The 16,093-nt window shown below is 44.5% G+C and overlaps 1 protein-coding gene across 1 annotated transcript in view; it reads right to left on the reverse strand.

Moving 5' to 3' along the window:
* Positions 1–16,093, reverse strand: part of adgrl1a (adhesion G protein-coupled receptor L1a) — a 66,498-nt gene that overhangs the window by 17,458 nt on the left and 32,947 nt on the right. The window contains exons 5-9 of the mRNA XM_042393497.1: positions 5,683–5,890; positions 5,196–5,460; positions 3,694–4,021; positions 1,885–2,178; positions 358–461 (exon numbers count right to left, since the gene is read on the reverse strand). Of these exons, the coding sequence (XP_042249431.1) occupies positions 358–461; positions 1,885–2,178; positions 3,694–4,021; positions 5,196–5,460; positions 5,683–5,890 (1,199 nt within the window). The remainder of the gene's footprint in view (positions 1–357; positions 462–1,884; positions 2,179–3,693; positions 4,022–5,195; positions 5,461–5,682; positions 5,891–16,093) is intronic.

A 16,093-nucleotide genomic window follows, 5' to 3' on the forward strand; every position in this document is an offset into this window, starting at 1 on the left:
GCATCATCTAGTGACCATGATGTTTAGCTACTGCACAGGTATGATGCATTATATGAGACTATGATGGAGAAATTGAAGTGGCAGAGTACTTTACAGGCTGCTAGGCCCTAAGCCTGATTTTAAAAAATAATTGAACCTAGCTGTAATTAAAGTATATTAGTGAAAAAAGAGAGTTAATTAAGTATTAAGAGCAGATGCCTTATAACGAAGGGCCAGTTGAAATGAGTCTGTATTTTAATCAGGCCTGTCTTGGAGATATGTTAATGTGTGTGAGGAGGTGGACAGGGAGGATGGTTGGGCACTGGGGCAAAGGAATGGGACAGACCCATGGCCAGGAGGCACGGCTCCAGGTCTCACCTTCTGGGCCACCTGGTTGACCCACGGGGAGGTGCAGTTACTCAGGTCAGGACCCCGCGGGTTCCACATGACCTGCTCAGCCAAACACTGGAACGAAGCGATGCCTGGAGACCAGCACAGGGAGAAGAAACAGGGGAGGGGGGAGTAATGAAAAGATAATAAGCGTTAGGTGTCTGCAATTAAAAAGGGGAAAGTGTGGAGGAGAGGGATAAGCACAAAAAAGTGCGATAGATTTTTAAATTTTTTTTTTTTTTTTTTTTACACAAGAAAAATGGAATGAAATGAATTTTAAAAATGCCATACTCAAAGTGTTTGAAGATGAGATGGAAGAAGGAGGTAGAGTAAAAAGTCTGAGAGAAAATGGGTCAGAAGTGGAAAAGGTTAAATAATGGAGTGTAGGGCAGTGAATAAGTGAAGGAAGAGAAAGGGAGGAAATAGACGGCAGGGGTGGAACAGGCTTTCATGCTGTAAAAGGAATGGTTTAAAAGGAACATATGCACATGTACCACAAAAATATCACTCTGTGCACACAGACACACACCAAAGACATCAGGTATGATCCCTCACCGTCAAATAAAAACACCTAAAGGGAAACACCTTCCACCAACCCTCATTTCCACCTAGGTTTTTCTGTTTAGTTGTGAGGGTTCAGAGAAAGGACACCACACAGGGATAAACCCAGAGAAGGGTCTATCCGCTGCTGCTGACACAAATAACCAACGTCAAGTCACAAAGACAAGGCGGGAAAAAGAGAAGAGAGACCACGGAGAGAAAGAGAGAGAGAGCGATAGAAGCAGAACAGAAGAGTAGAGACACGACAGAGACAATGCAGCAACGCTTCACAGTTGTTGAGGGATCAGAGCAGATGTGGTGTTGCATTTCATTCCCCCTTTTTCTCTCTCTCCCACTGATTTTTTTTCCCCAGCTCTCCCGCTTTTCTCTATACTCTCCTCCATCGAACACAGATTGGGTTTGAGAACTCTGCCAAGACACGGCAATTAAGCCAGCTGCTAATTTAATGTTACTGCCATTTTCACAGAGAGAACATACAGAAACAGCGAAAGCCGTTGGAGAGGAAGATGGAGGGAGATGCCTTTTTTTCTGAGAGAGCTTTTTGATGGCTGCATGTTTAGAGGTATAGAAACTAGCAAAAAGGGAGGTGAAGCCTCTGTTGTCTAGCCTTTCATTTCATTATTCACCACTTTCAATCAGCTCTGTTTCTGTGGGAGATGAGCCTTTCATTTGTGGAGGACGGGCTTTCATCTGTGAGTCCTAGGGGATTGTGCCTGCTGGTGGGACCAACGCAGGGACAGAAGAAGACAACAGTGGAAAAAAACAAGTGTGAGAGCACAAACATGCTGATCACTTGGGCACACGCACAGAGATATATTGCCCACACAAATACCCACGTGAATGGAGGACATACAGAGGGGGTACATTTCAACATGAAACATATGTTGTTTTTTTTCATGGAGTGGAAAAAAAATGCACACATGTTTAAAAATACACACATGCAGATGTCCTCACCGAGAGATCCTTTGGGACACGGACGGTCTACTGTTTCTCCTCTCTGTGTGGTAGGCCACTGGACACCTCGAACCAGCTTGGCCTCACAGACATGCGGCTCTGGGCCTTGAGGAGGGCGGGGTGGCCGGCGGGTGACAGGCACAGTGGCTGTAATTGGCCGAAGATCAGGGTGCTTGTTGATGGAGCCGATTGGGCGTGATGTAGGGGCCAGAGGGCGGGCGGTAGAGGGGCTGGTACTGGAGGTGAACGGCCTGGCTGGAAGAGTGGTGGTCACTTGAGTAGTGGTCAGAGGACCTGAGGAAAACAAGAGTAGCATGGAGAGAAAGGAAGAAAGAGTTAGAGGCAACAAATGAGACACAGTGAGAGACAGACATCTAGAGAGTTATAAGAGGATGCAAATAGAGTTTTGTTGGAGAGCACCAAAACCTTGAGAAAAAAAGCAAAAAAAAATAAAAGAGAGATCAAGAGAGTGAAGGACAGACATATGTGAATGTAAGATGTAGCTCTGAAGTTGAGTTCAAAAGTTAGCCTCACAATAATTGGGGTGACAAATACTTTTTTGGGCCTCTCAAAGCCTGTTCTCCAGAGAGAGGAGGAGAAGCAGAGGAGGAGATGGAGAGAAGGCATCATCACAAGTCAGGAAGAACTTAATAATTGATCAAATGTATCAGAGAAGTCACCATCACTAACAACCATCCCTAATGTGAAGATAAAAGCAACACATCACAACTAAAAAATCCTAAATGATCAAACGCAGAGTCAATGCACAACTCTGTGAGTGCCGCTGCCCGTCTGTCTCTGCCTCGTCACTCTCTGGGCCTAATCCGAGCTTTATACAGGCCTTTATGCGGCTCAGATATACAGTACATCCAAACCTCCCTCTCATATTGATGGACTGCCAAAATGCAGTGTGATTTTCTCATTTCATCCTCTCCCTTATCATTTCAGAATGACTTTTTCATTATCCATGACACAGAGAAGTTGATATGAAGTGCTACAGCAGTTATACCTGAGAGGCTGCTCTTTACTGTAACTATGGCTGTGGATGGAAATATAATGATTTGGTGGTATCTGAGGCGCCCAAATGTCAGATAAGATGACAAACACATACAGCATGGGCTATTTGAAGTGATCCCTGATGAAGCAAAACACATCGTACTGTATGTATTACTGCATAGTAAATTATATACTGGATCAGTCTGACTTAAAACAAACCAAAACTCTAATTCATAAATCACAAGGTGTTTCTTCATGTTAATAAATATGAAATAATGATAAGAGAGACAGTTATTGCAAGTACAGATATTATGTATCGGAAATGCACAGAACTGTAAATTTGTAACCTAAGTGATATCTTCAGAAAGAAAACACTGTGGGGTCTGTTCTATTCATAATATTTGCTGTCCGAGTCAAGAGAAGACAATGTTATTTTATTTGGAGTGTCAAGTGTTAATACTCAACATCAGCTGGGCTTTACAACTTAGTTGGGTGTTAATTCTTTTCTTTGTATCATCTGGTCATGGTAATTCTCTCTCCACAGATCAACTGCCTTGATCAATGGCTCAATGTTACAAATAATACCTTATTACCAACTTGTCCACTGTTAACCCTCATAGGTTATTATAGCATGAGCTCAGCAAAAACTAAATGGTCTATTCAGTGGGACTACTTTTTGTGACAATGTCTCACAATTATAGAATTAAAAAAGCAATTTCCCCAGAAGAAATGTGCAAATCTACATGCCAAAAGCTTCTTTCCCAATGTTCACCCTCTATGTTCCTGTGTGCTTTTTGTGGAACATCTCCTTACCTGTGGTTGGATCTGGTGGTCCAAACTCCAGAGGGTAGCGCAGCACGTTATAGTTGTTCCAGACATAGAGCTGGTTGTCTCGAGGGTTGTAGTCCACAGAGGAAATATACTGGTAGGGATTTGGGAAAGGGATGTTGACAGGCTCCTCACGGGCATGGTTGGTATTGTAGGCATACATCACCAGGTCGCCACCTGCTTCGCTGTCATCATCCTGGTAGACGGACCGCACTGCGTAAAGCACACCACATGCCATAAAGGCATTGGATGCCATCCTCTTGTCAAAGCTGGTCTCCCAGGTGCCTTCAAAGCGCAGGGTGTAAGGGTTCACCTGTGCGCACAAAAGAAATGGTGAATTCAACAAAGGCTTAATTTATACAGCACCAATCATACTGTAGGTTACATAATATATAAACGTATAAATTCAAAAGTCTTCAAGACTAAAAGCAGAGCAAGTCTCCTTTCCTTTAATTTCTCAATATCCTCTTTAATTTGTGTGTGTGCAGTTTGAAGGAATATTGAATAGTGAGTTTAGGGTTTTGCACAGAAGCTCAGTTGGTGAAAGTCTATGGTAAGGTAGCGACTCTACCTTCATTAAATGATTAAAATAATTTCATTCCTTTCAGTTCAAACATTCATAGTCACTGACTAAGCAGTTTGTTCCACCTTTTTTCCGAAGCTAAATGGTGCTTACTGAACACCTCTATCACTGTACAAAAGTCCACAGAAGCATAAATGGTACCTCTCAACAATAATGTAAACAATTGATGATGAAAGTGGTCACTTTCCTGTTTATTACTTTGTTGCTGTATTATTACACACTCTCATAGCTAATGCAGGGTTTGATATTTTAGATAGATAGTTCAGCTTATGCAGCTTGAAATACAATTTCCTGGTAAGGTCAAAGATAGTGATAATAAATGGGACCCGTCTATCTGAACAACACATTCATTCAAACTCTGCTTATGTGGGGACTTGTTACCTGATTTCAGCATTGTTTGTTAAGAAACAAACAACCAACTGATATTAAAATATGAATGTTCCAACATCCACGGTGATGGATCATGTTTTGATTATGATATGTTTAACACAAAGTGTACAATAAAAACAAATACTGATACAGAAATGAGTCAACAACCTAACAAGGCCACATTTTGATGATTTTAAGTCATGAAGTAAATACACTGTTTTACGCTAGAAACAAACTGGTTGTGGTGCTCCTACAAAACTAAACAAATTTCATCTCCTTTTGAAGATTAGTTTTTGGATATGATGGGATTTGAAATTATGCCTAACCTTTTGCAAAGGATGTTTACGTGACTCTTTTTCCTGGCCAACAATATCTCTGTATCTCATTTGGCAGTACACTTGTGTAATCTCAACGGTAAATCATTCATTGTGACATATGACCTTTTGCCTGACTAGTTAAATGAGATTTCGACATAATCCACTCTTTCATTTATAATCCCCATCTCATCCCCTTCTGTGCGGCGCTGCTCTCCCACCTGGCTGACCACGAGTCGTCCGTTGTTGGCCTCAGTGGCATAGATCACCCAGAGGCCGTTCTCATCCACAGCCAGGTCAATGTCCGATTTCCCTCCCCAACGGTAGGGTGAGGTGTCGTGGTAGTTGGCATTTGTGATAATGGCCTCACCGCTTTTGATGCGCGTCCTTAGGTCGTATTTGACTATGTTTCGTGTACGTTCTTTGTTGTAAAATACTGCACCATCATACACCACAAAGCCCGTGCCATCAACTCTGTTGGGCAACCTGTTAGGAGAGAGAATCACATGAGTGGTGCAGAAATCCAGGAGAACAAGCCAATCCATCTACTCTGCATGACACAGTCCTACAAGACGGCCTCACGGTGAGCAAGCTGACACCACAGTGGGACCATTCTGCTATCACCATCTATATCCACATCAAAAGCCAATAAATCAATACAGCAGCAGATGCTATTTGATCATCCAGGACAGTGGGAGGCGCCCTCACTTGTAGGTGGTGGTGGCGCGGTTCTGTTTGAAGTCTTCCCAGGAGGCATACTCGTACAGCATGTCGGTGCGATAGGGGGTCCAGGGCATAACGTACAGACGGTCCCCAGACTGCAGCGGGTCCTTACACCATGCCCCCGCCTGGTGCTCCGCCTCCTGCAGAGAGCTGGCCGCCTGCACCCGCAGTAGCGTCCCCGGACACACAAAGACTGGAGCAGAGGAGGGGCGTTGGAGCAGAAAGGAGGAGAAGAGGGAAAAAGGGAGAGATACAAAATCAAAACAAAGCATTATAAAAATGAAAGATATCATGGAGATGGCAGGGGAGGGAGAGAGGAAATGGGAAAAGGCCAAAGACCATGGAATATAGAACAGGAGAGAGAGACACAGAGCGGATGGAAGAAAGATGTGAGTTGATAAAAGTAAGTTGAGAATTGAAAAGGAGACAAAGAATAGGAGGAGAATGGACGAGAGGGGGAGAGGGGGGAGTGAGGTGAGGTACATTATCAGATTTAAAATGAAGGAACATATAAAAGCTCATTTGTAGAACATCAGCATTGTGGTTGGAAAGTGTCTGGATATGATAAATGGGAGATTTCTGGCTGCTGCCGCGGCTTAGATGTGGTCTCTAATCTAATTTATCTTGGCCTACTTTTTATTTGATTGTGCATTTTCTATTTCAAAGGCTTTTGCTTCTCTGCTCTGCTACTGGGTGGTAAAACTGTAATTGTGGAGCTTGTTTTATTAGGACTCAAATTTGGCTCTCAGTCAAGAGTAATGCGTCAAGGAAAAAAAGCATCCTGGGGTAAAGATGTGAGGTTGGCCAGGCCACCCTTTCCTTCGCAGCTGCAACTCACCCACACACACATACACACACACACACACAAATACAGACACAAACAATTGTCCCTATTCCAAACAGACATAGATAAACACAGACAGACAATACATGGGCACACTCACACACAATCCATACACCAAACAAGCACACACACACACACATACAGAGGATGTCTACTTTAAGCAGGTGGAGGACATCCACTACGGATTGGTGTAAATTGGCTAGCTGACGCACTGTGTCCCTGCCTGACAAAGCCAGTGCCCTGGGACCACCAAGCATGTCAGGTGATCTATGAGGAAAGCTGCTGGCATCCTCGGCACTCTGACATCACAGTGGTACCAGCAACAGAGAGAGAGAGAGAGAGAGGGCAAGAGAGAGTTGGAGGCACTACAGAATGAAACAGCTGAGGAGTCCCCACGTCTCCTCTGCCAGCTTATTTATGTGGCTTTCTGGCTTGGGGTTACAACAGAACTAGACACCTGCTGGTCACCTCATGATTGAACGCATCTCTGAACTAATTGGACGCTGCAGGGGCATTTGGACACAGATGACATACAGCACACACGAATGCATAGACACACACACACACATGCATGCCATCCCAACACACACAAGGATAGTACAAGACATGCATGCACACACCTACACGCATTCATACACTGTCACTGTCACGCTGTTAAGAGTGATGGATCAGTCTAGGCTCAAACTGTCTTGAATATTGCATGGAGTCTGGTGCAGGAGGAGAATCACAATAGAGAAATGGAGGAAATGGTGTTACTTCAGGCTTCAGGCTTTTGAAAATCCAGCTTTCTCTTTTTGCTGTCTGTCGTGCTGTTGTTGATAGTGGCTGGTGATCTGTAGTGCTGGGCCACTTAGGAATTAGCCTGTTCTGTTTGAGGGGGTCCAACAGGGATTGAGACTAGCAGCCAAACAGGAATCTAATCAAGCTCAGGCATAAACAAACACTCTGAATACAGACTCTTCACAGGGAGGAGGCTTGTCATGCTCCATTGTCGAACCAAAATGCTCACTCGAAAGCAGAGACGCCTGAGGTGTTTGCTTTGCAAATATGAACGTGGGTGACTGAAATATGCAAAATAATGTTCAGAGCAATGGTTATATCCGGCACTTTCAGACAGCTGAACAATGAGTTTTTTGTTTAACATCTATGCTAACTCTTCCTCACACCACAATCAAATGACATCTTTATCAATCCAGGCACACCATGAGTGTACTGCAAATAAGTTCCAAAATATTTCAAACACCTCACTCTGTAAAGGGTGAGGTATTATCAGAGAAGAAAGCTATCAAGTGAAAAAAAAAACAACTAATAAAAGTAGGACACTGCCTCAAAACTACAATGCTACTGTAAATAGAGAAACAAACAGCATGCAGAAAGCAATGCAGCGGCTCTGCATGTAGGTGACCCATAAACAAAGCCAGGAACACTCAGCCTCAAGGTAGAATAAAGGACAAAGAAACACAAACATGCAAGTATGTTCTCCACAGTCACAAAAAGGATGACCTACTATAAAAGAAAGTATTAATATGCATGCAATGCATCCAACTCATCTGTAGTCAGTGAAACTGATATGTATTAAAAGTAAAGTAGAAGGTAGAGCAATTCCATAATGTCACTGTACAACAATTTGGTTCATGGTCAGTAATCCAGTAAAACACCCATTTTACACAGCAGCACATGCAAAACTTAACAAACTTGTACAGCAACAGTATGATCTAATGATGGCAAATCAGATGTAGTTTGGGAAATACATGCCACCAAAGTGTGATATTATGCTATTAAGTTCAGTGTGTTAAGATTTAATATGGTAGCGATTCACCTTTGCTGGTGTTGTCTTTACTGGGATTGGCAATTTGTACAGGTGTTACCAAACAAGCTGATTAACATTGCTAAATAGCAGAGAGAGTATTTAACCTTCATATATGAAAAATACATACAATATATTGTTTGTGTTTTATGATAAAATACTGTATATATTAACATCATATTAATAACCATTCATATCTATCGTGTCCAGATTGAAGCACCTAATAGACCAATAATAAAAGTATAGAACTGAATCCAGAGCTTTGGAGGAAAGAAGGACTGATGTACTCTGTCATGACTGGCTATATTATACAGGCTAGCGACAGAGAAGACTGGACTACAATCTAGTACATCTCCACAATAGCCACTGTTGCATGCAATACAATTTACTCACAAAACATCATGCCCGCCACAGTGTCCCTCCCAAAATTCTATGTGATTCTGTTCATTATTGCACCTAACCTTCCAGCCCTTTCCTAAATTGGTAGCAGTCTGTGCTCTATTGGGCCCATAACCACAATAACACTGTGGTGCAGAATAGACTAACAGTCCCTCATACTCTGCCTACCTCCCCCATATTCCTTCTTTCTTCCCTCCTCTCCAGTGTGAACCCTGCCGGCTGCTGATCAACAAGCCCTGGTTTATTCTAATGAACTGGTCGTTGGGTGGGCCCAGTGTCAAAGGGGCTCATCAACGGCCTCCAGGCTTTACACGCAGGCCATGAGGACACACATATATACACACACATTCACACACTCACAGGCCAAACAGAAACAGTGGCCACGCTTCACACCCTGCAAACCCTGCCTAGGGGGCTTCATTAAGTCTGACCTGCACTCCCCAGCCTTCCCGGCTGCCTTCTTGTTTACCAGCTCTTTTTGCCTCTCTGTCGCTCTGCCTCCCTCTCTCTTCCTCTAACCGTGAAGGGTGATTGTAGCAGTGGGAGGCTGGAGCAGCCAAACCCTAGCAGTAGAGTCTTATAGTACAAAGGGCTATTATGACCACAGTATGAATGAAGTATTAGGCATTAGGCATTAAGCATTAGGCGTAAATCTTGAGATTAGGCATTATCCTAGTCTGGCTTGCGCTGGTTAACTAGAGTAAGAGCCATCTGGGATTATGTGAGATAGTTAGATTAATAGATTATTTCCTGTTTGGGTGCAGATGGAAATCTTGTAGTCATGATCAGCCCTGTGAAGTCACCAGGCAGTGCCGACACAACACTTCTTTACCCTCCCAACTAGCCAGATGGCTAATGAAACTTACCTTATCAGGGATTAAAACCCAGGCTGTAGCTATCATACTCTAGCATGCCAATTACTGCCACACATAGAGGGAAATACTGCTGTAATAATTGACTATTTATCTCCATAATCCCTTTCCCAGGCACAGGTCAGCTGTTACTTGTCAATATGAGGCTGCAGTATAAAATGATGAAAGCGCCAGAACTCTCCTGGAAATGACAGTAAATATCTCCCATTAGTATCTAACAGCAATTTGTGATTGACTGGTAACACAATTAAAAGTGGGTGCTGACAGCTTTGGGCTAAATTTAGACTTCTCATTTTAGTTGTCTTCCGCAATTCGTGTGGTTTTCATGTTTGATGTGACAGCATCATGGTGATGGTTAATGCACAACTTTGATGATCTAAACACCCCCTGCCAATGGTTGGCAGCTGTTTCTAAAGTGGCATCCTCATGGTGTTTGTGGGGTTTTTTTTGTATCTACAGGGATCTGAGGGCTCTGCTGGCCTACGCTTTTGCCCAGTCCATAGTCATGGCCTGCTCACAGGACTGACTGCTGAGAGCATGCTGCTCTAATTGAATCCCACACCTGTTACTGGCAGGTGCAGCACACAGGCAGCAGGGGGCAGAATGGAGCATAGCATGGTACCCCGCATTCCATGCTGGACAGCTAATGGGCTTTAAGGGTTAGTGTTTGTGCATGAGTGCGCAGTGAGTCTCTTGATGCTATGCTGATGTGCATTCATCAGCCCATTAGTGTGTTTAGGTGTGTCTTACTGTGTTTGTACATATGTATATGCATATGTGTGTGTGTGTGTGTGTGTGTGTGTGTGTGTGTGTGTGTGTGTGTGTGTGTGTATGTGTGTATGTGTGTGTGTGTGTGTGTGTGTGTGTGTGTGTGTGTGTGTGTGTGAGGGCATGCATGTGTGCAGTTTGGAGTGACAAATAGGCAGAAAGAGAGAAGAAAGGGTGAAGAAGGATGTGAGCGTGTTCTGTGTATGCAAACAAGAAGAGAGCGAGAGAGAAGTGGAGTAAGAGAGAATAAATAGGTTACTTCCTGTGAAATGAGAATTAGGAGTGAGTTAATTTGCTGAGGAGTGACATATAGTGACAGTGAGAAGAGGAGAGAAGTAAGGAAGGAGAAGGGAGGGGCTCCCATTGTGTTTCCGCTTCCTTTTAGACTACAAGGGGGTCAAGTCATTGGAGTAAAAACACAATACAGTACAAACAGCCGTGTACAGACATAACACACAGACATACACTCTTAGGACACACACACACACAGACTCTCAAACAATGCACACAAGCACACACTGTCCAGACAGTGGAATAGGCAGGTGTCAAGCTGGCACCTTTATCAACCCAAACATTCACCCCAGAGAATACCCTTCACTGAGACCAAAAGCTGGCAACAGCTAGAGATATCGTCCATTGAGAGCAAAGTCTTATCTGCCTTAGAGTGAAGCTGACACTGAGTGACAGGAAAGTTGGTCGGGACACGGCTGCAGATACAGTAGACGACAGAGGGGCATACTCTACACTGACTGACACTTAAGCGGTGGGGGAACAATAAGCCTGCATGGCTGTAATATTAGCCTAGCTTAGCCTGCCACTGCCCTGCATGTCCCTCCCTCCCACTTTCTGCTCTGAATCAGACTCGCCAGAAGTGCTGTCTCTCCATAAAGGTCCTGAAACCAGCTTCTGTCATTTATATTCATGACCACCTGCCTCATCCACTCACCTCTCTGTTCCTTGGCTCTAACAATGCAATGATTTCTGCATGTACAGTCAATCCCCATCCCTATCTCCGTGTGCCACTGAATAGGCTGTCTGCACTGCCTTGGTCACATGACTGTGCTTGTGTGTGGTGGGTCATTCCTAATGAGGCGATGCTGCCTTACTCATCGTCTCTATAGAGACTGCTCTTTCTCATTCTCTCCATTCGCAGCCATTCTTTGTGTTTTCCTGTCACACGATGCAGTGGTTTGTCACTCATTCCCCCTCACTTTTCCAAAATCACAGGTAGAGAAAGCTGTTTTTGTGAGCAATGGTTCTGTCCCCATATGCTCCCCCACCCCCATCCTCCATGGAAATACAAGTATTGTGCACAGTAGTCTAATACTGCTTCCTTTTCTTGCCCCTTTTCCTTTAGAAGCAAACAAACTGGAGGTGAGAAAAATATGGTGGACACTTGTTTGGTCCTGTCAGCAGTGATAAAGGGAATACTGTAATGATGTGGGTAGTGTATTCTGCAAGACTGTCAGCAAAAAAGGTGAGAAAAGGGACAGAGGGAGTGATGAGAAGAAGTAGAGGCGGCTGACGCTGGTGTGGTCTTAAAATAGCCTGACAGTAGGTAGGGTGACAAGTATTGGACATTCATTGAACAGCATCTCCAGCATGTGACATCACCACACGACGCACCTCATCCCAATCCCAATCTGTCAATCAGCGGATCAATCAGTAAGGATTAATTTGACAGACACGGGCAAGACACACGTCTGGAATGTTAATTCAGCCATAAACAGAGAAAGGAAGTGTGTTTAGCAGCAGTGGTGGGATGGATTAAGGTGGGTAAGGGCAGGAGTGCAGACGAAGGAAAGGGGTTTTCATCTTAATGTTAGTGGGAGGAAGAGTAGTAAATAAAAATAACCAGTTGAGTGAGGCGGAAGCAGGAGGGCGAGGAGTAGGAGGGTTTGCAGCTTTCTATTCCACTGCAAGCAGGGAGAGAGAGCTAAAATGGCCGCTTGCAGTGGGAGAAAAATGTGGGACAATGATCCATGTTAATGAAAAGCCATGGACACAATGACAGACAAAGGGGTCCATAAACCAGTTAATGGCAACCTCTATAAGAGTTAATTCCTCCAACATATGGATCTAGCCATGGGGCCAGACAGGGGAATGGCTGAGGCTGAGACAGATGTGAATGGTGGGGGTTCAGAGAGTTGAGGAGGGTGGGGACCTGAGAGGGAGAGTTAAGGCTCACTGGGAAGCTTGCACTGATGGCCACTACTCTCACCATGACCTTGGATATGGGTCAGATCTATCTCTGTTCAAGGAGCTAGTGATTGAGGTGCCTGGCCACGCTGATTGGGTCTCTTTAGGAGTGCTTGTGCCGAGGCTCTGATGCATCAGAGGGGCCATTACAAGGAGCTGGAGCACTCCCTACAGGGGATACACCTCCCTCCCCCATCCCCTCTCCTCCCCCTCCGGAGCCTCATTGAACACATAAGGAACCAGGAGGGATTGACTCGTGGACGGGTAAAGAGGGGGCACAAGTTCACAGTGCATGTGCAATAAAGAAAACAGAGAGGTGGCAGTGACAAACTGTAGAAAGAGAGGGAGAGACAGAGAAAAGAAAGGAAGAGGAAGAAGAGTGTGAGAGATGCTCAAAAGAGCCTGCGGCTGCTTGTGATGGCCAGATGTGATCTGAGAGATAAACCAATCAGAGGAAGGCGAGAGAGAGAGAGAACAAAAGAAAGGGAGGATGAGAAACATAACAGAGAAAATAAGCAGAGACAGTGAGTAAGTAAGGGGACAGTGAAAGTAAAATAGTTAAATGAAAGTGTGATTAATAGAGAAAGAAAGAGAGACAGAATGAGAGAAGGACACTGAAGCACCTGGAAATGGGATACTGTAAAAATGATGTGGGTGAAACTTTGGCCAGTTACTGTGTTATTCTTAACACCATGTTTCTGCTTTGGGTTTACAACAGCAACAAACTGATTTGTTCCTGAGAAAATAAAAAAAGAGGGGAAGAGATACAGTATGGAGAAAAGGACCAGCTGAGTAATGTAAAGAAAGAGAGGAGAGGATTTTTTTTTCATAGGTCTGGAGGGACAAATACATCGCAGTAGCGAAATGAGTGAAACTTCATGAGAAATGTGAATCATCGGGTGTGTGTGAGGTAACAGTGTGAAGCAGAAGATGGTTTTTGATAGGGATGGTCAAAAGAGGAAAGATTTGCCATCCATGAGATGATATGAATGTATGTTGTCTGTAAGTTTAAGCTGAGATGTGCTACGTCTTACAGGAAAGGAATGAAGTGTATCTCTAGTTTATCTCTCATAGATACTGGACTGACCTCCCATGAGGCTTTTTTGCAGAGTTGATGTGCATATGCATGTTTGTATATGCGTGTCTGTGTGAGTGTGAGTGTGTTTGTGTGTGTGTGCATGCGTGCAGGTCAGGCTGGTGTCATCAGAACCAAGGAGGAAATCTAGAAGGATTTTAGAGTTTTGGTTATAAGTCAAAGAGAGATAGAAAGAGAAGGGCATAGGAGGCGATTAGAGATCGAGAAAGAAAAGGGAGGGATATCAACATCAAACATGACCACTACACAAGGTGCTGGGTTAGGAGGGAGATATGGGGGGAGGGAGGGAGACAAGGGCGGAGGAGGAGGAGGAGGAGGAGGAGGAGGAGGAGGAGGAGGAGGGAGGAGGAAGGGGCGAGCTGTGGTTGTTATGTTCATTGTGGTCTTTACCTTTTTGATCCACTTCTATTCAAGCATCGGAAAAAGGAGAAAGAAGAAGATAGAAAGATAAAAATAGAAAGACAGTAAGGAAGAGAGGGAGAGAGAGAAAGAGAGAAAGAGAGATAGGGAAAGTAAAGAGAATGAAAGAAAAACAGGTGCAGGAAAAAAGAGAAAATTGAGATTAAATAAAACGCTGTCCTTTCTCTCTCTCTTTTTTAAAGCAAGTTATCTGTCTGTGTTATGGTTGGCTACTCAGAGAAAGGATAGCTCAAATGGAAAACGAGGAGGGGAAAATGGCCTGACCTGGGTTTAAATCCATTTCCATTTCATTTCAGCTTTATCAATAATCCCCCAACAACACAATCCACCCTCAACCACACACTCTCGACCCCACCTCCACCCCTCTTATTGCCACATCCCTCCCTCACTCCCTCCCAGTTACCCTTATGCCCCAAAACTCCAGCTCCAGGAACCTGTTGGAGAGAGAAACAGTGTTGTGGTCCTCTTCAGCTGTGAAAGTAAACAAAGAATGGGAAAGGTAAAGAAAGAGATGAAGGGATGGTAGATGGAAAAGTGGCAGTGAGGATGTCTCTATCTGTGGCTAGTTGCCGTCGGAGGGATCCTTTCTCCTCATCTCTCCCCAAGTACAGTCTGTGTTGACATTAGAGCGGTCCCTTGATCTAAAGAAAGCGGTGCTTTTGGCTTTGCTCAATTTACAGAGTCAGGAAGCTCACTATAGAAGCCAGCAAAAACACTCAACCCATCGACCGTCCAATCAATGGGGAGCTGCTGGCTTGCCTGGCCAAGGCTGGCTCATCAAAGAAAAAGAGAACAAACAACAGGGGAAAGGGAGGGCTTGACAGAGTGGAACGCCTCAGAAACATAGAGAGAAACCAAGAGACACGGTTGGGGGAGGGGAAAAAATAAAGAGGGTAGAGACAAAAGAGAGATGAGACAAATGTCTACAGCGGGCTCATCACACAGGAATCAATAGGTTGATATGTTGAGTCACACCGTGGCCTCCACTGACACAAGCAGGTAAGGGCGTGGCTCCCCATGACCGTGATTCTATTTGGTACCTGCTCATGTCGTCTTATCTGGGGAAGTCCGCGAGCAGCTGAAGACTCGAGAGGGAGCGAGCAAGGATCTCAGGTCAGCCTTTCACAGTACAGCGCTGGCACACGCCTGTCTTATGCGCACAAGTGGTGTGCGAGTGGATCGTCATGTCTCTCGGGGAAAAGACGTGTCAAAAGGCACATGGCTGGTGGATTCCTGCTGCGAGTGTGACTGTCATGTGTGTGTCACGGGAAGTCTGATGTCCCCAAAGAACCCTGTGAAATTGTCACGACACCTCGCAGGGTTGCCGGTAAAAAAAAAAAAAAGAGAGCGAGAGAGAGCAAAAGAGAGAAAGAGAGATGTAAAAAAAAAAAAAAAAAAAAATCGAGCGTGCAAAATAAAAAGGAAAAAGGGAGCGTTAGCAGCAGTAGCCTGATCTTTGTGGGGGATGGCCTTGCATCTTGGCAGCAGTACAGCAGAGGCAGCATCAGTATCAGCAGCAACACTGATCATTTATCATCATATGCCAAGATCAAACTGGACAAACAACCTCCATGAAGACCTGGGGAATGGTAGCCATTTCCAGCCTAGAGGGGTAAACATTGCAAAACTATGAATACGAGTCCTGTGAAGCTGGGGCAGGGGGCAAGAAAGCATTACATCCCTGCCACCAACTGTGAGTGCAATCATTAGCTCCAAGGTTAGGAGAGGGGGAGAACACCCAGAGCTTTCATCCTCTCTGTGGCAACTGCAGGGGGCATATATGAGGAGACCAGAAGAGCAGAGCTTCTCTGCTTTGTGGAAGTGTAAGGTTATAGTCCTCAAAAGATGGTATACTAAATGCAATGCTGTAAATGAACCTCTGAGTATGTTTTCCTAAACAGGAGGAAAATGATGTGAGTGATTTGCACTAATGTCATGTAGAGGAAGAGAGAGAGAGAGAAAGACAGAAAGAGAAAGAAAACGTCTTCAAT

The sequence above is a fragment of the Thunnus maccoyii genome, chromosome 18 (assembly GCF_910596095.1).
Source record: "Thunnus maccoyii chromosome 18, fThuMac1.1, whole genome shotgun sequence".
NCBI classification, from domain to species: Eukaryota; Metazoa; Chordata; class Actinopteri; order Scombriformes; family Scombridae; genus Thunnus; species Thunnus maccoyii.